At 33.6% G+C, this 25,304-nt stretch overlaps 5 protein-coding genes across 5 annotated transcripts; 3 read left to right on the top strand and 2 right to left on the bottom strand.

Annotated features, from left to right (window-relative positions):
• Nucleotides 1–394: 394 nt before the first annotated feature.
• Nucleotides 395–12,342, top strand: Galphas (G protein alpha s subunit). The gene is made up of 10 exons (XM_090168857.1): nt 395–865; nt 1,211–1,283; nt 1,911–1,965; nt 2,040–2,159; nt 2,826–2,923; nt 2,995–3,123; nt 3,195–3,374; nt 3,437–3,567; nt 5,557–5,636; nt 8,179–12,342. Exons 1-10 carry the CDS (start codon nt 727–729, stop codon nt 8,323–8,325), a joined length of 1,152 nt encoding a protein of 383 aa, XP_090024983.1. The 5' UTR covers nt 395–726; the 3' UTR covers nt 8,326–12,342.
• Nucleotides 12,343–14,271: 1,929 nt separating this feature from the next.
• Nucleotides 14,272–16,057, bottom strand: Nup44A (nuclear pore complex protein Nup44A). The gene is made up of 6 exons (XM_090168854.1): nt 15,879–16,057; nt 15,737–15,787; nt 15,571–15,676; nt 14,748–15,322; nt 14,597–14,675; nt 14,272–14,539 (listed from the first exon to the last, which is right to left on the bottom strand). Exons 1-6 carry the CDS (start codon nt 15,987–15,989, stop codon nt 14,346–14,348), a joined length of 1,116 nt encoding a protein of 371 aa, XP_090024980.1. The 5' UTR covers nt 15,990–16,057; the 3' UTR covers nt 14,272–14,345.
• A 70-nt stretch (nt 16,058–16,127) lies between these two features.
• Nucleotides 16,128–17,075, bottom strand: LOC149953480 (G patch domain-containing protein 11-like). Its single transcript, XM_090168856.1, has one exon. It carries the CDS (start codon nt 16,956–16,958, stop codon nt 16,173–16,175), a length of 786 nt encoding a protein of 261 aa, XP_090024982.1. The 5' UTR covers nt 16,959–17,075; the 3' UTR covers nt 16,128–16,172.
• LOC149953479 (neuralized-like protein 2) lies at nt 16,936–20,086 on the top strand. The gene is made up of 4 exons (XM_090168855.1): nt 16,936–17,719; nt 17,799–17,967; nt 18,034–18,245; nt 19,747–20,086. The coding sequence occupies exons 1-4, from the start codon at nt 17,383–17,385 to the stop codon at nt 19,866–19,868; spliced, it is 840 nt and encodes a 279-aa protein (XP_090024981.1). The 5' UTR covers nt 16,936–17,382; the 3' UTR covers nt 19,869–20,086.
• A 1,965-nt stretch (nt 20,087–22,051) lies between these two features.
• On the top strand, nt 22,052–25,286 carry LOC149953478 (zinc finger TRAF-type-containing protein 1-A). Its single transcript, XM_090168853.1, has 5 exons — nt 22,052–22,322; nt 23,710–23,948; nt 24,021–24,232; nt 24,382–24,568; nt 24,637–25,286. Exons 1-5 carry the CDS (start codon nt 22,116–22,118, stop codon nt 24,836–24,838), a joined length of 1,047 nt encoding a protein of 348 aa, XP_090024979.1. The 5' UTR covers nt 22,052–22,115; the 3' UTR covers nt 24,839–25,286.
• The last annotated feature ends 18 nt before the right edge of the window (nt 25,287–25,304 follow it).

Below are 25,304 nucleotides of genomic sequence, written 5' to 3'. Positions count from 1 at the left end.
CTGTCCTGGTCAAAGCCTAGATGTAATTGTTTTAAAAAGATAAAACCACACTGAACTTTGCAAATTAAAGAATCTTCAGCTTTGGTATAATTATAAGCCTTTTTCAGTTCACTAAGAGTCACCTAGCGGCCAACACTTCGCTTTTGATCTGCTACGTGTTGGCCGCTAGGTGGCTCTATGTTAACTGAAAAGGCTAATTCTAAATGCGTCCTTACGGAAAAAATGGCGTCCTAGGCAAAATTAGTTTCAGTTTGGGTATGTTTGCAGGGCTGCTACATGGAATATAAATTTAATTAGTCACCACGAATAGAAAAATATACTTTTAGTTGATAACGAAATATAATGTTGCATTACCGCAATAATAAAGTTTTAAGTTAATTCGTTTAAAATACAGTATTATTTCACATAATATTAAATTTTTTTATTTGACGGTAAAAATATGCAGACATCAAAATACCCAAAATGCCTCTGCGCGTTTTGGTCCCACCCATTTTGACTTTGTACGCGAATGGAGATTTCTTCCAACACACAGATGCGTTACCGAAAAGTGAAAGATTTGTTTTTTACCGAACATGGGAATTACGCGGTGTTTCGTTTGTAGTCGAAAAATGACTGGGAATTAAGTGAATATTTTGTTAAAAGTGATCTAAAAGAGAAATAGAAACTGCGAAGATTTCGGAAGGGTCGGCAGTCGGCGGTGGACCATCGCCGTTAGGCCTTGGCCTAATGGGTTGTTTCGGTGGTTCCAGCACCAAAAACGACGCGGAAGAAGATAAAAGACGCAAAGAAGCGAATAAAAGAATTGAAAAACAAATACAGAAGGACAAACAAATCTATAGAGCCACCCACAGATTACTTTTGTTAGGTTTGTATACACCTAAATTGTTCCAATTCAAATGCCTTGGACTAATAAGTCTAAGGCTTAGGTAATACAGCTAAGCTTGCAAGTTCCAACTTCCAAAATTCTAAAAATAGATCATAACTTTAGTAGACTTACTGATGCTAGCTTTGAATAAATCATTAAAGCATGAAAAGCCAATTAATTGTGCATTATTTAATTCCCTAATTAAGCAATAGGGCCAATAATTTAAGAGATTAAGCTACATAGTTTGAAGGATATTAATTTTTTTGTACTTTAATCTTTAGTATATTGGTGTTGTACGTTGAATAAATGTCAGAACATAGTCTAACCAACTTACATGCATTTCAGGTGCTGGTGAATCTGGAAAGAGCACAATTGTAAAGCAAATGCGAATATTGCACGTTAATGGATATACTGAAGAGTGAGTATTTTTTCACCTTAATATCATTAGTGCATATATTGTACCTCAGACAAAGTCTATATATGTTATACGAGTTATCTCTTATTTATTTACTTAATAAGAGGGATAAAGTACTTGAACACAATGGCTTGTGAGATATTACTCTGAAATATTAAGAGGTATAGGAAGGAAATATGGGGAAAATTTTACTTTTGTTGAAATTTAAGTTAAGCATATTAATTTTATCTCCAAAAGGGAAGAGGCCTTTAATAAATCTCCCATTAGGAATAGGTAATCAAAGCACCATAAATTAGATTGTAAGATTCTTTGGTATATTGAAAACATTTCTTTCGGTAATTGGAAGCTATTTGAAACGTTTTACATTCACTGGGATTGCTAAATATAAAATAAAATTTTGCAGCTGGAACATGCATTGGGAGGTTAGGCTAGATTTAAAAGATTGGATAATTTTGAATTGGTTCCAAAATTTTCCCGTCTTCTTAGGCCTAAATTTCTTAAAACTGTCAAGGTGTATTAAATATTTGACATAGCATTTTTCACAAGAACTTTTTTATTTTTAGTATTTTGGTGCAAAAAATTCAATTTGTCCATACTCATATAACATTGATTTTTTAATTTTAAAAATAGTGAAAAGAAACAAAAAATTGAAGATATTAAGAAAAATATTAGAGATGCAATTTTGGTAGGTTTCCACTTTCTTGTTATTTGTAAAACAATTTGGGATGTTTTTAAAAAAAAAATAAAAAATTGTCACAGACAATAACTGGTGCCATGAGCACATTAGTCCCTCCAGTACAACTCGAGCATCCAGAAAACCAGTGGAGGTTAGACTTTGTCCAAGACGTTGTCAGTTTACCCGACTTTGAATATACACCAGTGAGTTTAATATTTTCTTCATTTATTTAAAGATTAGCATTAAATGGAGTTGCACTTTATGAAAAAATCAAACTAACACGAACTACAACCTGTTTTTAACGTAATTAGCACCAATCACCCATTCACCCCCAGCTTCAGTTAAACCTGGTGGTGGAATGTGAAATTCTTTGATCCACTTTAAATAGGGAAATTCATACTCCCTTAAAGGATTAAGTATTTTAAGTGGTTTTAGATAAATAGGGAGTAATGGACTTATTATTTTGCAAGTTTAACGGTAATAGTTAGTGTAGGGAGCTGTTGGCTCGCGTGGCATGAAGGTCTTGCCACCACCCTCCTACGCATTGTAACCCGGCCAACCGTTTAAAGGCATTATAAGTCGCTAGATGACTTGGGCCTAAGGTGGTGTCTTGGGTATTAGCCTAGCTGATTGTTGTTGTTGTTATTAAACTACCTTGTCCGATAAAGGTGTGTATTGTCTCGTGTAATAATCAAAATAATTGGATTCCCATTGTCTTTTACATTGTATAAAACAGTTGTAGTGCTGTATAACTCCCCCTTTAAGTAAAAAATATTCTAAGATCCTTCTGTCTAACCAGTTAAAATTGAAATTTATAACTTAGCTTTCGGTTGGTTACCTCGCTAATAACTAATACATTTTTCGTTTAGGAGTTCTATGAGCACACTGAAATTTTATGGAAGGACCGAGGTGTTCAGTCCGCATTTGAGAGGTCAAACGAGTACCAGTTAATAGATTGCGCTAAATAGTATGTTAATTTTTCTTTAATTGAATTATATTATGAATGGTTTCCTTGAATTTCCCGTCATTTGTTTTCAGCTTTTTAGATAGAGTAAGCGTAATCAAACAAAAAGACTATGTACCCTCTGAACAGGACATTCTACGATGTCGAGTCTTAACCTCAGGAATCTTTGAAACCAAGTTTCAAGTTGAAAAAGTGAATTTCCAGTAAGTTGAATTGCTCAGAACATTCTGTACATATTCTTATCCACGAATGCCTAATTTTCTTTATTAAACAGTATGTTTGATGTCGGTGGTCAACGAGACGAACGACGTAAATGGATTCAATGCTTCAATGATGTCACAGCAATTATTTTTGTAACTGCGTGCAGTAGCTACAATATGGTGCTCCGAGAAGATCCAAATCAAAATCGTCTTCGGGAGTCTCTGGAACTTTTTAAAAGCATTTGGAATAACAGGTCTGTCTTTCTTTTCATTTTTTCTCTAGTCTAAATAGTCGTTATATGGATTTTTTTGTCAGATGGTTGCGGACAATATCTGTTATTCTCTTCCTCAATAAACAAGATTTGCTAGCGGAAAAAATTAAAGCTGGAAAATCAAAGTTAGAGGATTACTTTGAAGAATTTGTTCATTACCAAACACCCCCTGATGGTGAGTTATAGCATAAGTGTATAATATTGTTACATAAGTGTGACACTTCCTATACTCCACGTGTAAAAGTTTTACTGAGAGCAATTCACAAGACAGACTGCATAACGAGCCGTTTTGCGTCCGCTTGCTAACGCGTCACAAATAGCCTTTGACAGCGCCTCGCTAGGGGGAGATTTTCTTCTTGTAATGACGTCACTCCATTACTAGCTCAGTAAAATATTCCCCAAAGTGACAAACTTATGAAACAATATTATAGACTTATGGTTATATGAACAGATTTTTTATTTTTATGACTTACTGACTTTTAGAAATGGTTTTTTTGCTGTGCTATTTAATGTTATTATTATACTCGAGTAGCTCAATAAGGTGTGTATAAAAATAGTTAAGATACACAAGAATGTATTTATAGGGAGAATGACTAAGTTGAGATGATTTTTAGTGTTCTAACAGTAAGCTCCTTTCGCTTAAACAAAATCAAATCGCCAGGTATCTCGGTGGTTTCATAAAACTTGCATGTTCCGATGTGATTGAAGCACATGCCTGTGACCAGTGCTCGAAATTAACTTATTCACGAAGCGGAACGCGTTTCCTTTCGAAGCTTCCGATTATTATGAAAAACAGGAGCTGTGCAATAAAAAATAATCTTTACTGACCAGAACGATATGAGGAAAAACGTTTTGTTTCATATTTAAATAAATTTTGGTGAGTTCAAATGAACCTCCAATTGAGGGGGACAGGGGTTGGTTTAAAGTTCAAAAGTATGCTGCCTCCCTTTGGTGACTGGTCGGCGGGTCAAAAACAAAAACTAGGGGGAAATCAAAAGAATTTAATTATTTAATATAGTTATTTTGCTTACTTTATTTAGTTTCTAATTTAAAACAATAACAGCAGACAATTTCCTACTTAGAAAGTGAGTGACATAAGTAAAAGAGGCTGTTTACACTTAAGCCGCCTTTAACCGGTTATAACTTATAAAACCACTGGTCTGGCTTTTTTCAACCCTGACCGTTGTTCTAGAATGTTAAGGGTAAAACACTGGCCAACTCTACGCGAGAGTTTTCAATATAAAAATTAGAGCATTACTAAATGTTACAGGGGGGAGTCATGTAAGAAATTATATTTTTATACTGCAACCCAAATTTGATTGTTTTTAGAACATTTGCAAGAGCTGGGTTTTCTCATTTATAACAATGGTTATTTTTTCAAAGTAAGCATGAACTAAATAGGCTTGATTTTGAATTTAATTTAATAATATTCAGGTTTATTATGACATTACAATTGAGAAGAAATTAAGAATGTTACATAATTTGGGGGTTAGGGCATTTGTTATGAGGTGAGGGGGTTGTCAAATAAATATATAAGTGTCTGTCCCTGGTTTAGTCCTAAAAATCATTTTGTGCATAAAAATACATCTCCATATTGTAGTTAGTCATGCGAAATGTAATTTTTAAAATTGGTCAATTTTTCAATTTCAATAACATTACAAGGCTTGGCACTTTTTTTGATTTTTTTAAAATCAAATCAATTTTGAGCAAACTAAATAGAAATTAAATTTAATTAATTAAAATTTTAGTTTGCATTACTGTTTCAATAAAATTATTGATCAGTTTATCTAGAAAAGAAGCATAAAACCTTAAAGATCAAAAGCCATAAAAATCTTAAATTAAATCTTAAAAAAAAACAACCCTGTGTACAAGTGTTTGATTATTAACAACTCATCTGCAGTTGTTGCTTCTTTAATTTTTTATTACTCTTGCACAAGAAAAAAAAATTTAAGTACATATTGTTACTTTTTTTGTTAGAATGTTCAAGATAAAACATTCCTCTAATATTAAAAATTATAAAACTTTCAAAACAAGGATTATCCTAAACTTGTAGAAAGTTAACCGTAATAAATTATGTGGACCATCCAAAATTAATATAAGTCTAGATTTTCAAACCTGGGTCTTTGAGTTAGTAATTTGGGTTTATGTTTTTTCCGTGTTACAGACCACCAAGCAGCTGTGTTAGAGTCATCCGAAGATCCGGAAGTAATAAGAGCAAAATACTTCATCAGAGACGAGTTCCTGGTAAGTTCAGTTTTATTTTTTTTTATTGGTGTTACTTAAGATTTTAACTATTCTTCTTTTTCCATTATTGAAAATTGATAATTGCCTTGGTAGCTTTTATGGTATAAGTAACATAAATGGGATTGACATGTCTTATTCTAATTGCTCTACTAGTAGTCTGTTTTATCAAGAATGTATTTATATATATTTAGGGGGAATGACTGTTGAAACAATTTGTAGCGTTGCTCCCAACCCCCCTCATACTCAGAGTTCATCCTTCTGCCAAAAAAATCAAATTAGCCCTGTACATCATTGGTTCCTTAAAACTGACATTTTCCAATGTGATTGACATGATTGCCAGTGACATTTTTCCTTCCCCATCTCAACATGATGTCCACGTATTGCCTCAACTAATATTGTTTTCCATTGGGATTGCTCGAAGCATCCTCTGATTTGCTTCTATCATCACTCGCTCGGAGTTTCTCAGAGGATCCGACGTTGGGCCCATGGTCAGACCTCACAATGGAATACAAAACTTTTAAGGAGCACAATTTATCAGATACGCAGCTCTCATTTCATTAGTGGCCAAATTTAAAGCTAATATTAAGGGCACTTTTTTGGCACCTTCGTCCCTCGAGCTGGGCCTGCTCTGAGAACTCTGTGAGGGGGCAACAGGGTCAATGGTAGACGTGCCTCCTTTTTGGAGTTGCTCTTTTTGACCCAATGGAATACGATTTTTTTTCGGAGCACTCCGGCAGTGCTCGTAGGTTCCCAATTCAAAACGCTAATAGTCTAATATAAATACAATCTTGGTTAAACATTATGAAGAGCACAATGTTGGAAAAACTGACAACCAAATCGCTAGCAACCAATTAAGGCTTACTAAAAATTTTCATATTTTCAAAAGCAATGCAAAAAAATTAGTCATTGAATTGAACCATAAAATATACTATTACAAACAATGACCTTTTAGAATTTTAGACTAATATTAGCTTTGAATGTATCACCAATAAACCTAACCTAGTACTAATTCTAACTTGCCAGTAGGGAGTGTTCTTTGACACTAACACAAAACTATAGTTTAGGGACATGTTACTTATGGAGCCAACAGGTTTTCACATTATAATAAACAGTAGTTTTTAACATTAAGAATAGTTTTAAAAGTATACTTTTGAAAAAAAACTGAATTTAAAATTTTGAAGGATAAAACAGACCCAGAGCACTAGAATTTATACATATACTAACACATCTTTAATTATACTTGATATAACGATTATCAAAAGTGACATAATTACGAAAAGTGTGACAATCCCTGTACTTTCGTATGCTTAAGGTTTAATGAATGCTCGACTCGAGATCGACCACATAAAAGACTATTAATTGTCGCCTTTCTGGATCTTTAAGTCTATGGTATTATATCGTAGGTAGATGGCGATAGCATTTCCATAGAACGACGAAAAATAACAAAATACACAACTTTGACCAGTGCTATTTAGTTCCTCCGTTCCTCACTAGGAGGCGTTATTTGTTGGTTTTAACTTCCTTCCCTCGCCAAGGCATACTTTCCTTCCTCCGCTCCCAACTAGTATTTAGCTAGTAACATTCATTAAGAAATAAGTCTGATTGACACACCTTAGGTAATTATGTCACTTTTGCAATTATGTAGAAGACAAAGCAAGGGACAATAAAAAATTATTAAAAAATGTTTACCCAGTGAGTCCAATAAAAACAATATCCTAGATCTTCTGATGTTGATACTCGCGAATCTTTTGAACGCATTTATTCTGAAAAATATAAATAGCATGGCCCAAGCATTGCCTTTTCACCCAAGGTTCTTGATGACCTAAATACGTTCTTGGAGCTATAAATTTGATCTTCATGATCAGTCCTTAGACCTACAAAATGAAGTTCGTTAAGTTGCCTATTTAATATCAGGGTGTGGTACAATGTATTATTGTAATTTGTATTTTTAACCAACCAATCTATATCAATGGTTCTTTATAATGAGGAAAATTAACAGTTGTTAAAATAGGCTAATCAGGTTTAGTTTACAATTCTTCCTACATTAAGGCTCTATCAAAACCTAAAGCTTGCTACTGTAAAATTTTAACCTATTCTCAAGAACTTAATTAGACTGTACTGAAAATCTGTCAAGGAGTAGTTTTAAAATATTTTTGCTAGACACCCTAGTTGAGAATCTACCAACTATTTTGCTTTTTATAATTCATCTTTAATTGAAGTAGCGTAAACTAAATTAAGGGTTAAATTTAACTTGTCCATAAATTATTTTAGTTTTCTTAAAAGATAAAAGAAAACTTTGTTATATCTGATACTAATTGGCACTATACAATTTGTGATAAATTAAAAGTTTCTGCTTGAGAGAAGAGATTAGGTATCAGATCATGTTAGAAGGCCTGAAATAGTATGTAAATAAGTCCTTGATGTTATGAATCTTTAAATTAAAACGCAGTAATTATATAATGCTAATAATAGGGTTATACACTTAGCACTGTATAGCTACTGTCAGTATTATAATATTTGTTTTTCAAAATAATACTAACAGCGCATCAGCACAGCGAGTGGTGATGGCAAACACTATTGCTATCCTCACTTCACGTGCGCCGTAGACACCGAAAATATTAGACGCGTGTTCAACGATTGTCGAGACATCATTCAGAGGATGCATCTTCGACAGTACGAACTATTGTGATGTTGGCAAATTTAACGGCAAAAAAATGAAAAAGAGATAAAAATCCAATCTTTTGCGGTTGATTTTTTTATCGTTTCTGTTTGTTGTATAGACCTGAATACCCTAATTGCAGTGCAATGGGACACCTACATTTGAAGAAAAAATTATATATACACAAGCTTCCCCTCGTTTAAAACAAAGAAAACAAGTTTTAAGATCTATTGTAAACAAGTGGTAAGTCGAAGTCCACTCGTACACCTGGTTTTTTTGCAATGGCTGGGGGAAAAGCCAATTTATGAAAAAAATGGACGCTGTAATTGTCTCCATCATTTTCAGGATTCATTGCTATGTTTCTTTATACATGTATAAAATGAAATCCTATCCTCGAAACAGTTGTGCCGTCATACAGCCCATTTCTCACCCCTTTATCTGTACTATCCCCTTATTATTGCGTTTCTGAATCTATAAGAAAGAAAAAACCGCAAACAACAAGGGAAAGTTTTAAAAACAGCAAGAACCCATTTTTTTAGATTTTTAGCTTTTTTCTTTACACTTTTTTAGTAGAACTAATTTTTATTTTAGTTAAAGTAAAGTAATTTTAAATCTCTGAAATTAATTTTTGGGGAAAAACCTTTTTTTATTACGTAAGGCTTAAACTTCTGATTGCTTTTAGGCTTTGATAAGCTTTGTCTTTTTATGCTACGAAAAAGTTGTTCTCGTAAAACAAATGTCTGATGAGATAAAAAATATGGTTCCTTTTTCTTATATTCGCACTTCCATGAGTCTTCCTCGAGCGCCCCTTAAAAAAATAATAAAAATATAAAACCTTAGGTTATTCTGATAAAATAATGGAATAAACAATGATCCACACTTGTGTTTTATCGTATGTAGAAAGTAAAATGAAAAACATTATTGAAAAGTCAAATTTTTTTCGCGCACTAAACAAAAAATGAAATGCACAAAACTGTTTGCAAGAAAATTGATCCTAGTCTTCTTTTATAATTTTTTTTTGTAAACAACTTAGGTTTTTAAATGTGAAGATTATACACGATACCCCAAAAAAAACAAAGGTGTAATAATCTTTTTTAGTAGGGAAAATCATTTGTGTAAATTTTGTTTCCCATAGTGAAAAATATTTAAAAACAAATTATTGGTATAACAAAATCAGTCCCTATCTCAAACTTTTTTCCATTACCCATGTCCTGAACCCGTATATAATTTGCTTGCTTGTTTATGCGTGAATGGTATAGAGTAAATGATATTGAATAAATCAATTACGTGTATAAAGATTGTACTCGCAGCACTGTAGGTCACATGGTTCAGGCAGCTAAGGCTATACCCTATTGAAGAAAAATGTATAATAAATGGAAGTTTGTGATTCGATTGTTGCATTTCACATGTATTTTGGCGCTTTCAGTTACAGTATGTGTAATAATTGATTGTGTGCATTCCCTCTAACCATTTAAATTGTTACGTTAATGTTAAATTTGCAAATTTAAACTTCCATTGCTCCATTTTAATTATTTCCAAATGGTAGATTGAACAAGCTTCATTTTAAATCAGTTTTAGCGTCTTAAGAGTCTGTTTGAAGATTTATGTTTGATAACATCCCACAAATCTTCACTTTTTTGAAATCTCAATTTTTATTAGTTTCATTATTCTTTTGCTTGTCACGTACATGCGGAATACATCATTTATTTAAGAATAGTTTAAAGAAACTTTTTTTTAATTTGAAAAATAAATCTTAACTTTTAGGTAATTCCATCCATTTATTTGAAAGAATCCTGCCCTTTTTAATTTTTTTTAAACGAATGGACTTGTCCCGATGAAAACAACCAAAAAAAAGTATTTTTTAACTTTAAATACTGAGTAGATAATTTTCCGGTGTTGGTGGTTATTGTACATTATTGTATTGTGAAACACTACGAGGGATCGCTTGTCACATTTTCTATTAAGCTATAGATTGAGGGTTTTGTTTTCATTGAGATAACAGCTACGATGCAATGAAGAGCTTGACACGAAAAACTCTACTACATACCTAAAAACCCCCTTTTCCCCAAACCCTTGTGTAATGCAAAGGAAGATGGAAGAATTATCGTGATTTCTTTGCCAGTTTGTGGAAAAAAAGTATAGAAAAACAAATGAAAAAAATTTGCTCATTAATGAACTTGAATGAAAAATGTCTCTCTCGGTAAAGCTGGCCCAACTAGATCCGTAACGTATTTAAAAAGCTTTGTTTTTTTCATTCTTTATGAAATTCACGCATCCAGTTTCATTATTTTGAAACTAAAGTATTAAATTTAGTGAACTGATAGACACTCGCTACTTTGAAAAATTGAAGGTTTAAGTAGTATATACCAGCCAGGTACAGATTTTATTAATCCACACAAAAAACCTGAAGATTTACTTTAAAGGTGGATAGAAATATTGTGAATTAAAAAATACCAAAGAATTTGTTGTTTTTTTGTTGTTTGGTTAGATACTTAAAATCCTGGTAAAATAGCCGCATTTAATATTGCGCTATAGTTGTTTATTTAACTTCTTCACAGGGTTTTAAACAGTTAATATCACCACCAAAAGTCTTTGACTGAGCTGATTGTAGGTTTAGGTTCTCCTTAAATTTTTCACGCTTTTGTACAAATAGATGCAAAAAAGAAATCGCAGAAGTATAATTAGGTATGCGTATTACCGTAATTGATAGAAATTGTGGCGTGGTGCTTGCCCCAAAAATTGTTTTAAATCTCCATGACAATTTTATTTTGAAGAAAATATATATATAGTTGTTGACTGTATTCCAGGGTTCCAGCAAAGCTGTTACGAAAGGGTGGTTTTTAATTTCAATTTGTTGTTCTTAGTCAAAAAACTGTACCTTGGTTAATCATTTGAATCATTTATATGAAATATATTTTTTGTTTTGTTAAAAGAAAAGGAGAAAAAGTTACGACAAAAGCTACAGACTTCTTAAAATAAGAAAAAATTTCTCTAAGTTATATAACAGTGTGTGTATATTTGTAACTGTAATGATAACCTAGTTTTTTAGGTAGGTGAATAATTTTATTGGCTACTTTAGTAAGTTTAATGAGGACAGAATTTATTGTGATAATGTAAAAGAAGCATTTGTGGATTTTTTTTAAGTTCTTAAGAACTGATGTTTGAAAGAAAAACACTAACCATGTCTCAAAAAATGAAGTTTGAGTACAAAAAAACCTATTGTGTACTAAGCAGAAAGGGCTTTATCTAATTAAATGTTATTTGAGAAGGGGAGAAAAAATATGGTGCGTAGTTGTACCTGCTTGTAACCCAACATTCGTGTAAAGCGAGTCACTCGCAGCAGCTTCAAAATGCATCTGCTCCGGCTTTGTAGAAGGGGAACAGATACGTTACGAAATTGTTGCAGTGAAATAGCTTACTGAGGAGATTTAGTAAATATAAATTGCGAGGGAAATGGATTTCGTTTTCCCCAGTTTGAGAAGTAAATATATATATATTTGAAGTAACACAGTGCAATTTTTTTTGTTTAACAGAAAATGAACTATATCTTTCTAAAATTTAACAATATATTTGTCATTGTTTGAAAAGAAATCTGGTCACTATTAATTGTCGGATTTTAGTGAAACAAAAAGTGAATTCCCCTCCCCCGTAACCCTTAGGTATACCTGGTATACCTGCGTAATGAGAAATACCTCCTCTTTTTTGTAGATAAGTCTTGTATGTACTGCTGCTATGCGTGACTCGAAAGTTTACACTTTTCCGAGTGGTGTGAATGAAGTTTCTATAGTTGTCCTTTTCTCAACCCTTCCGAAAAAGTGCAGGGGGAAAATCTATTTTTATTTGCCTTAATTCTAGACCACTACTATTATATACTACACGCTGCTGCTCGCATTTAATTTATGTTGAAAACAGATATTTCTCTCAATATCAATTTATTTTGTCTCCCACCCCCTCAAACCTCCGATGTTTAAAGGTATATAGTGTACATAATGTCTAACAAACAATTGCACAGCAGCATTAATAAAAACGTGTTTTGTGTTAATTTTACTTAGTTGTTGTGAAATTTTCATCTAGTAATCAATAGTAATGAATGTCAATTTTTCTAATTTTCATCTAAATTCCAGAAGCATATAATATTGCTTAGGGAAGTATTCATTTCCTTAATCTGCTAACACTGGTGTAGCCAGAAATTAATCAAAAAATTAAGAGGGGTCAAGATGGGGATGGAAAATTAGTACAGTTAAAAGACATCCTTGTGCAAATGGAATTTTTCTCACTGAACAATCGATCTATTTAATTCCCTACCAGTTGATGTTCTCTCTTGTTTTCATTTTCAGCTAGGCTAATACCCAAGGCACCACCTTAAGCCTAAGTCATCAAGTGACTTTAAAAGCCATTAATTCAGGTGGCCAGGTTACAATGCGTAGGAGGGTGGTGGGAAGCCCTTCATGCCACGTGAGACATCAGCTTCCTACACTAACTATTACCGGGGGGAACCACTTTAACCAGTGGGGAGAGTACTTGCAAACTCAACACTGAAGGAGTTGTTCCAAGTTTTGAACCCAGCTCTTCTTGCTGCGAGGTGAAAGTGCTAACCACTCCGCCATCCCACTCGTCCTACTCTCCGTCGCTCTGTTGGAGAGATTGTGCGACGTAAACTTGACCAACTTCCCTAACTTTTCATCTTTACTCCACGTTATTGCATTCTTACCCAAAAAGCCCTGATTATAATAATAACTGTGATATCTGTTTTGCTTTATTCTTCTATGACCTTTCTTTAACTTGCCATTTCACATTTATATATTATTTTTAATAACCTGTAAATATGTAAATTATAATACTGCAACTGTAGGGCCGCACATAAGCTTATTCTAGCTTAGTGACCAAATTCTTGATAAATACATTAATGGAAACCCCTATCCACACCACTGACTGAAAAATATACCTTCACAATTCCATCTGTTTTAATAATTTCCGAACAAATAGTAATTGAACCAATGTGATTTTTCAATTTTAAATAGATAAGAGTACATTTTTTAGTCTTGATGTGGTGTTTGCTTCCAGCTTGGTGGGAAAATCACACCCATTGAAAACAATCTCTACACTGCAAAGGTACATGTCTTATTTCTACAGGGTGTTCACTAAAAAAACGAAAAATGATAACTGAAAAACTTCAAATTTCTATGGAACATTCCTCATGCAGGGAGACATTTACTAGTGTAAAATTGAAAGACCTTGAACCATCTTGAGAATCTTTGGGTTTAGGGATTTGGTTCCAATTAGAAAGTTGTTGCTCGCCATATTATTAGTTCAAATAACTTTGATTTGACCAATCAGAAGCCGAGAAATTGAAGGTTAATGAATTGAACCTGATTTCAGAAAGATTGGTTATTATGAGAACAAGAAAGAATAATTAATGCCTTCCATGACATTTCAATTGAAACGTTGAACAACACTATGAACTCCATCATTAAACGAGCTCTAGCATGGATCTTAGATGACAGTGGCATAATGGAACCGTTGTAAACTATTCAGTATTTATTTGATTTAGTCACATTAAAACTTATCAGATTATTTTTTTATCAAACACTAAATTCATTAACCTTCAATTTCTAAGCTTCTGATTGGTCAAATCAAAGTTATTTGAACTAATAATACGGCGAGCAACAAACTTTCTAATTGTAACCAAATCCTTAAACCCAACGGTTCTCGATAGTTTTTGAATGACCTTGAAAACATGGTTTGAGGTCTTGAGGAATGTTCCATAGAAATTTTAAATTAAAAAAAAAGTTTTTTAGTTATTTAGTGGACACCCCCAGCTTTATAGCCAGATGGATACTTTTCTAAACAAACTTCTGCTAATATCCATTTGTGTCTTAGAAAATTTGTGTTGGCAAGTTTTCTATTCATTTTCAAAAGAATTATAATTTCCTCGGTTAATCCAGATCTTAGTTTCGAATAAATTATTTAAAATACTAGACCAGAATCATATCTTTATTAAAAGGAAAAAAAATATGGTAGCAAATTATGACAAAAGTAAAAATGAAAATTTAATGCCAGGGAACTTGTCCAGGGTGACTAATCTGGCCCATTTTATAGTACCTAGTTTGATTCAAGCCTACATTGCTGCCTGTACTTCCTAATGAAGGTCCAGTCGAAAGAGATGTTGAATTTTTATCACCAGTAATGCTTGTTCCATCACCTTTTAGAGTTGCGACACATTTCCAATTCTCAAGGTAATTTCCTAAAATAAAATCTTTAATTTTTGACCAAAAATGTTTAAATTTGCATGTATCAATACCTTTCCAGAGACGTACACAGCCATCATCACCAGCTGAAGCTAATAGGGTTCCCGTTACATTCCAACATACCCTCCATACCTGATAATAAATTGGTACTGATAAGATTGATTTAGTGAGTTGTAAAAAATTTTATAGCTAAAGATCCTTTACTTGAGAGTTATGATCGTCAAATTGGCCAGCTTGTCTAATTTCAAATTTTGATAAGGCACCGTGAGTGCTGATTAAAGTCGGATCTTGTTCTATTGGTTTCAAAGTTATAATACGGACATCTTTTGAGGCAATGGCCAAAAGATGGTATGATCTCCCCAAATTAGCAGCAAAAACCAAATCATGAACTGGGTCGGTGATGGTCAGAGTCTCGACTTTTACCCATCTGGTATTGTTATTGCTGTATTCATAAAGAAATACTTTTCCACCAAGCGAGGTATTTTGTTCATCACTACCAACCGCAATCATTGGAGGATGTAGTCTACAAGTTGAAGGATTCCATGCAACGCAGCTACATGGTAGTTTGCAGTTTATTTCATGTTGCAAAGACCATTGACTTAAGTTCATCACATCAGGTGCTTCGTAAATTCGGACTATTCCATCAGCAGAACATGTGGCTAGCTGAAGACCCAAGTGTTTTGGAGCAAACCTAACATCCGTGACAGAGGTACGACTGTCAACAAGACTAGTCCTTTTAACCCAGTGAGATTGATTTCTTTCATTAATACTGTCATCAACTGTAAATTTGGATTCAAAGGTTTTAAAATTAAATCAATTCTATGACAGGTTTGAAAGGAGTTAATCAGCGGCTAACTTATTCAACTTAATTGTTCAGTTACAAATCAATCATGGAACTAAATATTTCTGTATAAGAACTAGTAACTTTACAAAGTCAATATGCAACCAACCAATCAGATCTCCGTAAATTCTTAAATATTTTTTAAGTTACAAAAGGTGACCACTGAAAAATAGCAAATTAAAAAACCTAGTTCTTCCCAAACTGAGGCGGTTCTATCAAAGGAGCAGGTTGCTAGAACTTGTCCAAACTCAGGATGTGCCCAAGTTACTTTCCAAACTGAACCACTGTGTGTCTAATAACATAAGTAGTTAATTAACTTTCACATACATTGTAGAACCTTTAACAAAAATACCTTCCAATTTGCGGTACAGTGCCAATCTCCATCATCCCCCAAATCCCAAACCTACGACCAAAGGTAATTTTGATAAATTTAAAATTAGCGGTATGATGGGAGGGTAATAAGCTTAACAATTAAGGTCCGAGGCTTAACGTACTTTCACGCTTTGATCACTAGAGCAAGTAGCTAACCGTCTTCCATAAAAATCATATGCAACGTCGTGAATAATATCGCGGTGATCAGCATTAATCCGCTTTAGTTCATACATAATTATGTTAGTAAACAATTTAAATTTCAACTTTTGTCTCCACTTTGTCAGTAACTTAGTAAGAGGTCTGAGTCGTCTAACAGAACGACTGTGGAGCCATCTACTGGTAACCACATGAATTATATTTTCTTTACTCCTTAAAACTTTTTAATGATTAACAAGATTTTATACATTTATTTGACGTTATTCATGATCGTCATAAGTGTTTCCTGGACAATTTCTATCTAAATCATCAGAATCATCAAATTTAACTCCACACCACAAACAGTATTTAAAATTTGACCTTAAATAGGATGTCAGAATTAACAACTTTTCTTCGAAGTTTTCCCTTTCTTCATCTTCTTCACTCTCTGCAGCTTCATCATCATCATCATCATTTTCAGTACTTTTTTGTTTAGGCCAATACCAGCTTTCCTTAGGTTCAATTATTTCACTTTGTCCATCAAGTTGCTCACACGCTTTTTGGCTCTTCATAAAATCACTTAAAACTCTTTTGTTGGTCCTTTCTTTCCTAACTTTCTCTTGGTATTCAACAAGGAGCTGTTGAGAGTTTTCAACCATCTTTTTGTGACTTTCAATCTCGAGTTCCATTTTACGTTTGACCAACCGTTCTTCTTCCTCTTTCTTTCCTAATCCACTTCGATCATTCTTTAAAGTAATACTTATTGGTTCTTGAGCTTTTCCTTCTTTCTTTCCAATGGCGGTACCAGGTTTATAGCCCATTCTTTGCATCATAGCGAAACCTTTATTGTCCGGCTCTATTTCTTTTTTTAGCGCTTCATCTCTTCTTTCCATTTCTAGAACTCTAACTGGTTTCCTTCGATTTTTTTGGTTTAAGAATTCGGTTTTTTTTTCCATTTCAAGTTTTCTTTTTCTTGATGATGTAAAATTCAAACCTGGCCGAACATCCAGAGAAGAATCTGGAATAAAACTGGCCGACAAATAATCATCTTCGTCAATATTTGACATTTTCTTCGACGTGAGACACAACCAGCTACCAAGTCAGAGGCCTCCACGTGAGGTCAATTTTGACAAGTAAAGTGATGGAGGTCAACAATTCAACATCCACGTGATAGTACACGTGATCTTGATATTTGACTCGGCCTGACGTTTTCAGAAAACTTTTCACCCGTTAGTCAATTTGATTGATTTTCAGTTTCTTTGGATTTAAAAGACTTAGTTTTCTTGTGAGTTACTCTGTAGTTCTATCTCACTTAGAGATTTTCAACCTTTTAAAAAACAATTTTCAAGTCTTTTTGTAGCAAAAATCGACGTTTTATATGTAAGCCTTGGCTGTGCAACTGTTTGACAAAGGCTAAAAAATAATGTGAAAATAAAAACGGTGAACAAATACATCAAATATGGTGGCGCAGAAAAATAGTTAAACATAAACATGACGCTTAATCGTTTTCACGAATATCATGGAAAAAATATAATCCTTTATGACAATAACTTGGTAGCTTATCGTAAAGCCAGTTTCGCACACGCGATCACTTTTTCTGAGAAACCATTGTTACCTGGTGAATTATTTCTGTTGGAGATTGAAAAAAATGAAAGAGGCTGGACAGGCCATATGCGATTGGGTTTGACCCAGCATGACCCCTCATCTCAATTTCCTTTGCCTCAATATGCTCTTCCTGATTTAGCAAATTCAGGTAGATCATGGATATTCTCAATTAACAATGCGGAAGTGGAACTAGCAGAACCTAACTTAAACATTTCTCTCTTTGGTAACTACTAAAGAATTATTACTTAATATTGTTTTCAATAGCTATGAAATCAGGTTTTTTTAAATTATATTTTTAAAAGGTTCAATCGATCAAGTACACATTCAACCTGTAATTCAACCAAATAACGGTGTGATATCAAGAAGTATGCTTCAACCAGTTCAACGTAATTCTATGCGTGAAGGAAAGGGATCTGATGGTGAAGAGTCTGCTGTGGATTCCAGTCCTGGAAATGAATCTAGGAGAAATAGGTATTAATTTTGTTTAAAAATATGCTTGAAATGAAAATAATACGAATATTACAAAATAAATTTCAGTATCAAAGGAAACATTTTAGCAACAGACGTTCGAAGTAGGATAGGAGTCATGTACGTTTTGAAAGGAGATTGTGCGGAAATGCATTTTATTGTAAATGGAGAGGACCAAGGAGCCTATGCGACTTATATTCCATACAGAGATGGCCCATTATACGCAGTTGTTGATGTTTATGGCACAACTAAGCGAGTCAGAATTGTTCAGCTACATGGAGGTGAAGAAATTTTAGTATATTTGCGACAAAAAACTAGCGCTACGCCCCCTTTGGTTCACTATTGAAACCTAGATAGGTAGCGTCTAAAACAGGCATTATTAGTTTTCCTCATAATTATTAATAAATTTGACTTTATGGAAAAATATCAACACACCAATGCCTGTCCGATTTTTTATTTTTTTATACTTTAGACAATACTAAACATTTCTGTATCAATTTTTTTTGTAAAATTCACTGAGATATTAATTTTTAAAATTAATGTTTTTTAACTTTACCTTTCTCTAAAATTTAGCCCGCTTCGTTTTTGTAGGTGAAGTAGGATACGCAACGGGCTTAAAATAAATAAATATGCTATAAAAGTAAAGCATTGTCCAATTTTAATTTGCGGAAATGGTTAGACTAGCGTAAATTAAATGATAGTAAAATTTTTTACATGGCCACACTCCTCTGCACAATTTTGTTAAACTGCCCGCATGCCCTCTGCAAAATTTGCGCCTATCTCCGAATACAAGACGAGTGTAAAAATGTTTCGTGGAAAAATACCAAAATATAATCATAAACTAAGTGTGGTTGTTAATCACGATGGGCCATCTAGCATCGCAACCTAGAGGACATATTACCAAGAAAAAATAGAAAATACTTTGTCCCCGCCCAATATTGCACAAAACAAAATTTTGTGTACCCTATTATACCACAAATTTTGACACAGAAATGTTCAGTATCGTCTAAAGTTTCCAAAAAAAATCAGACATGTGTTAGTGTGTTGAAACCCAACTTTATAACTAATGATATTTGCATTTTAATATAATGTTTGCATAGTTTGTAGGGCTGTGCGATTAGTGGTTTTAGGCAATCGAGTCGGTTTTTGAGTGTCAATTTTTTCTCATCGAGTAATGTTGAAGTCAAGTCAAGTAATCGATTACTTGATTAAATAGAAACTTATTCGAGTCGAGTAACTAAAAAAAACCTTGTGATATTTTTAACGAGTCGGGTTATCGAGTACTTGATTAGGAGCTGGTTTTATTCAAGTAATTATGAATTAAGTTTAAAAGGAGTATGAAGTAACTTTCAATGCTGAAAAATATTCCTATAATTTAAACCGAACCACAGTTTCCACAACTTTGTAGGTACTGTTTATTGCCCCCCAAAATGTTGTAAAAACCTCTCTTCAAACATTGAAGCAACAACGAGTTTAAAGAGCAGCTTATTCGATTAATCAGGTACCCGACTATGCAATAAATTGGTACTCTGAAATCGACGAGTATTCTCCAATTACTTATTTGAGGTCGACATAAAAAAATGCTGAGTACTCACACAGCCCTATTAGTTTGCTTACATTTTGATAAGTTTATTTTACAAAAAAGGTTCTTATGACTTTTTAATTTGTCTGTAGCAGATGCTAAATCATAGGCGCTAAGTGCGTCTACGCCCCAGACTCGTTTTGGTTTAAATGTATGGAAAAAAAATTTTAAGCTATAATCTTTTAACATTGTTTTTATAGTTACTTCGCTTCAGTCTGCTTGTCGAGACATCATTAGACGTTGTGTTCCCCCTACAAATGTTGGAGATTTACCCCTTCCTACGCAGCTCAAAGAATTTTTACAAAACAACCATGTATACTAACGAGATATTGGTTCTCAATTACGCAAAAACACAATTTTTCGAAGGAAGAAAGATTGCTTTTATATTTAATTATTCTGTGTATATATATTCTACGAGAAAGTGAAACGAAATATAAATGTCATATTTGTGTTTGATAGCATTTGCTTTTTCTTTAGAATGGAGTGCTCTTTTTTTTCCTTATTAGGATTTCTGAATTAAAAATATTTTTACGCGGTTAAATTTGTCAGTTATTTTGCATATATTCTAACAGTCATATTACAGAACCAATTAAATTCTTTTTAAAAGTTTATATGACAAATCCTAATATTAGTATAGTCTTTGCACGCAGGAAAACTCTTAAACGCACTCCCGCCAGCTGAATTTTCTCACATAGGTAGCTTTTAGTTCTTTTATTATAAAGAGATGGCGTTGGAGTCTATCGCGACGCGTGCTACGAGTTATTCCAATCTCACTTCAATCTTTATTGTGAAAGTCGAACCTTAGAGTAAAAGTATATGTGGGAAGGAATGAACTATATGCCTCGAAGAGTAAGAAATCAGTCACTCCAGGGGGGTGAAAATACTCTCTCCGCTACCTTTGGCTGTACAGCGTAGTTAGAGAAACCTCCGCTACTCTCATTGCCGCTACTATCTAATAGAAAAAATTGAAAGAAAATAAGTAGTCCCGAACTCGACGTTAACACAAATTTTGAGCTTGCGAGAGTGCGTTTAACATTGAACGAAATTATATATTTACTGTTTAAATATTAGGGTGTTTTTAGAAATAGGAAAAAAAATTATATTATTAATATAAAATATTTTGTTTTATTTAATTTCTTATAAAAGAAGTATTATGGACTCCCCCAAAACGCAAAACCACTTCTTCAGATCCCGACTATAAAATGCATAACTAACTAACTAACTCTGCGCATGTGCACAAGGGGCGGCCATTTTAATATGGCTACTATTTGAGTATTTGTGATACTTTTGTTGTTTTGCAATTTGCACCGACGTCCGTCGCTATTACCCTATATAACATAATTACACATAAGTATGCCTCTCCTGGAACATTCATTAAGGATACCCAAAATTTATTATAATCCTTGCGCTATGGGAAAGGTTACCAATCACGTGATCTCGAGGTTTAAGTTGGAAACAAGCGAGGAATTCTTCACAGTGGCGTAACGACAAAATTTGGGCTCCCCGCAGGATATCAAAAGGGCCCTTTATATATATAAAAAAAAAACAATTTATTTTTTTCCCCATTTTTACAAGTTCTCTGAAAATATTGCCTGATTTCTACATTTTTACCAATAGTTAAAGCATATTTTTTTTAATTTATTTAAAAATTTAAATAAATTAAAAAATCAATACTTAAAACGAAAGGGCCCCCTATTTGGTGAAAATGTCATGGGCCCCCTCCGCGACCGCGGAGTCTGCGGGTCCTTAGTTACGCCACTGATTCTTCACTAATTTCCGTTAACTTTCCCATCAGTAAAGCTGCTGATGACACGTTTTTTGTCACGGAGCCGGAAGTGACATAATTAACGTTATATCCCGTGAACACGTTTAGTCGTACCATAAGTGTATAATATTGTTACAAAAGTGTGACACTTCCAATTCTTCATGTGCGCATGCAAAAGTTATTCCTCCATGGTTTTACTGAGAGCTATTCACAAGACAGACGGGCTTCGTCGCCGTTTTACTTCCGCTTGCTAACGCGTCACACGTAGCCTTTGACAGCGCCTCGCTAGGGGGAGATTTTCTTCTTGTGATGACGTCACTCCGTTACTAGCTCTCAGTAAAATATTCAACAAAGTAACAAACTTATGGAAAATATTATAAAATATTATCGACTTATGGTCGTACATACTAATATTTTTATTTTTATACACTTATTTCAATGGTGTACCCCTCCACGAAACAAAATCCTGGCTACGCCACTGATGATGTTAAAGGAGCTCGCTCCAGCGAACGTCCCTATGTAAAACAATTTCTATGGGAGTATGGTAAAACTGAATTTTATCGAAATCTCTAACTACTTTCGTAGCAGCGCAAAGAGAAACGTCATAGGTTTAGTCATACGACAATGATGGTCCAAGTGGAACGAGCCAACCAATCAGAGAACACTGATTACATAATTTTTACAGCTGTTTTATCGGAAATATCATTGGTTAACAGAATCACGTGGCTACCGTTAAAAAACAAAACGTTGAAAATTTATTTCGGGAATCGGGATCGGAAGTTGCATAGCTGTGAACTATTTAAAATGGCGGAATTGTTGGAAGCAGCTCAAGCGGGTGGATCCGCGCAAACGGTTTTTAATCAATCCAAAGATGAAATTGTAGAACCAATAAAGAAAAAGTTGAGAACCGAAGGAAAACCTGACGCGAAGGGTGAAAAATTGGAACATAGGCTTGGAGGAATCCTGTGTTGCGCCGTTTGTTTAGATCTCCCAAGGACGTCAATATTCCAGGTTTGATACATCAGCTGTTTTTCTCTTTTGTTCACTTTCCTCTGCCCTTCCCCCTCTCGTTCCAAGTCATTTATCATTCTTTGCATGCCTTTTTTTGGTATACTATAAAGTTATATTTCTAATACGGATAATAGTTTAAAAATATTTATCTATTAGTTTTTATCGTAATACGCAATAATGTTGAAATTTTTTGAGAATTAAAAAAAAATATTTCTGTGATAATTACGAACTCCAAAAAATGCAAACTCCAGTTTACAGTACTGTTGGTGTAGATTTTCTAATGAAGGGTTATAGCTGTTTAAAACTGGTTTTGTGTGTGCCTGAAGCAGGTGATGGTAAAAAAGAGAAATCAGAAGGGGGTTATAGAATTTCAAGGAAGAGAGGGTATTGGAACTTACAATTCTAGGAAAGACTTTAAATTATACCTTGTGATACAGGCATGTTGGAGCTACTACGTTTCATGTTTATTATAAAATAGGGACTCTAAATGAAAAAAAAAAAACCCTATTCAGAATGGTATAAACAACTCCTAAATAATTGGATTAATAGAAAATTTAAATGTTTAAAAAATTTTAACTATTAATTTGCTCCTTAATAACGAAGAGACTGATTTAAACCTAAACCAAGACTTTTCAAAGTTATCTTTGTATGCTCCACTATTATCAATAAAGTTTTACAATGCCTTATCCAGTGATGAAATCTTTGGTCTTTTTTTTATTTTAAGTACAACACAGATAAAATATTACTTCGTTATAACATTTAGGATAAAAGTGGTAAACGAGATAAGATAGGGTTAAAAATATTATCCATACTAGCTGTTGTATCATAATATTTTTCCTTAGAAAGATATAAACAATAACCCTAGCTTGAGCAAATGTAAACATGTGTTCTTGCAGTTTTTATCTGATTTGTTCTGGCAAGTAAGACAAGAAGATTCACTTCAAAACAAATGCAGTCTTTGATGCAGAACTATAAATGCCCTTATTGTCATTTTTTTATCTAGTCATTTTCTTCCCTTCCAGGTCAGCCTGGTGCGAGTGTGCCATTCACTGGGTGGTCCTTATTAAGAATGTGGAGAGTTTCAAAATAAACCTTTCCGAAGTTGCCGAACCTTTTCCTTCCTTTTACAAAATTTAAAAAAAATATCAGGCGTTCCTTTAATTCTTGTATAATTTATAGACCATATTCTAACTAAATATTTTAGTATTATATAATTTTATTAATATTCTTTGTTTAGGTGTTGTTAGGAGGTAAGCATTGTATGTGGTAAATTGAAATTGTACTGATCCAGTTTTTTCTCATTTCAGTCTGTTGATAAGTGGTTCTTTATCGGCCCTCCTGTTAATTTAGCTCAATTTTTTTCTTTTTGTGCGTTGTGAAACCACAGTGTAGCAATGGACACCTAATGTGTGCAGGGTGCTTCGTTCACCTTCTCGCTGATGCCCGGTTGAGAGACGAGACCGCAACATGCCCCAACTGTCGTATGGTTATCAGCAAAGATCTCTGCTCCCGTAATTTAGCGGTTGAGAAAGCTGTCTGTGAATTACCAGCCGAGTGTCAGTTTTGCAGCAAGGAGCTTCCAAGGGCTCAGATTGAACACCACCAAAATAAACTTTGCGAAGAAAGGTTCGCGTTGTTCAGGGGTTCACATTGATTAGATTATTTGTATGTTGTTTTGTATTTATTTCCTTTGAATAGAATAACTAGCTGCAGATACAGTCGAATTGGATGTAGTTGGAGGGGACCCTTCCACGAGATGAATACTCACGAGAAATCCTGCGCTCACACCCGAAAAAGTGGTTTAGAAGTCATGGAAGCTCTGGAAGAAATAGACCAGAAATTGTTGGAAGAGCAACAACTTTATATTCGCATTTTTGAATTGCTTTCTTTTGAGAAAATCACCTTCAATGGTAAACTTGTTTGTTTTTAACCATTTTCAATTGTACTTATGTAGAAGGTTGTCTTGTTTCTAATGTGAGAAGATAATATTGTTGCAGTTTATAGGTGTACAAGCATTTTTTAATTTGCAAAATTTCTATTTATTGACTTTATTATCTAGATCTGCAATTCAAGCCATACAGAACCGATGAATTTATTCACAAACTTTACTATGAAACATCGCGGTTCACCGCTTTCAACAATCAGTGGGTTGTGAAAGCAATGGTTAATGATAACCAAAGGGATCCCACTCAATCATCTGAACGTCAGCTTTCGTACCAGCTTGTTTTGAAGAGTAAAATTACTAGGTAAATGGGAATGAAAGATTTAAGTAATTTGACAACCACTGATCATTTCTTTCCCTATTTAAATTTAGCCCTCTTGGTATTCACTTTTTGGTATTGAAAGGGCCTTTTGGCGACACTAAAATTCACCCTCGTTTGAACCATCATGAATTCAGCGATGGAGCCAGCGAAACCATTTATCAGCATTTATTTATTAGCTCTGCTGAATGTAATAAGCTTTTAGCCGCAAAAGCCATCAATTTTCGACTAATTATGTTTCAAGTTACCAAATGAAGTCAAAATTACAGAATATCAAGCTTTGGATTAAGCTCAATTTTTTATTTTATACTTCTTTCCCAAGTAGAAATAATTAGTGTAATTAAAATTCTACTCTATAATATAAAATTATAAATTGATTTATTAGAGTGATATTTTCCTGGGACCATTTAATTTACAGCAACGTACTATCCCATAGCTGTAGTATGTGACAACTGTCTTTGTATTATTTTCATCTCTTTTACATTAGCCTAAATTTTGTAAAGTTTTGCGGTAAGGTAACGCCCATGTTAACTAAATTTATCCCATTGTTAGTGTAAACGCTTGAGAAAATATCTATTGTACGCATTAGTAGTTTGCTTATTGGTCCTTAAATTTTGGGACACGTTATTACACTTTAATTAAAACCAAATTATCAAATAATGTAAATAAGAAAACTTCATGTTAATTATATGTGTAAGATGGTTTAACAACAATATATATT

The sequence above is a fragment of the Leiobunum rupestre genome, chromosome 3 (genome assembly GCF_980474605.1).
Source record: "Leiobunum rupestre chromosome 3, qqLeiRupe1.1.hap1, whole genome shotgun sequence".
Lineage (NCBI taxonomy): Eukaryota > Metazoa > Arthropoda > Arachnida > Opiliones > Sclerosomatidae > Leiobunum > Leiobunum rupestre.
The sequence above is the reverse complement of the archived record's forward strand: the minus strand, read 5'-3'. Positions and strand labels throughout refer to the sequence as shown.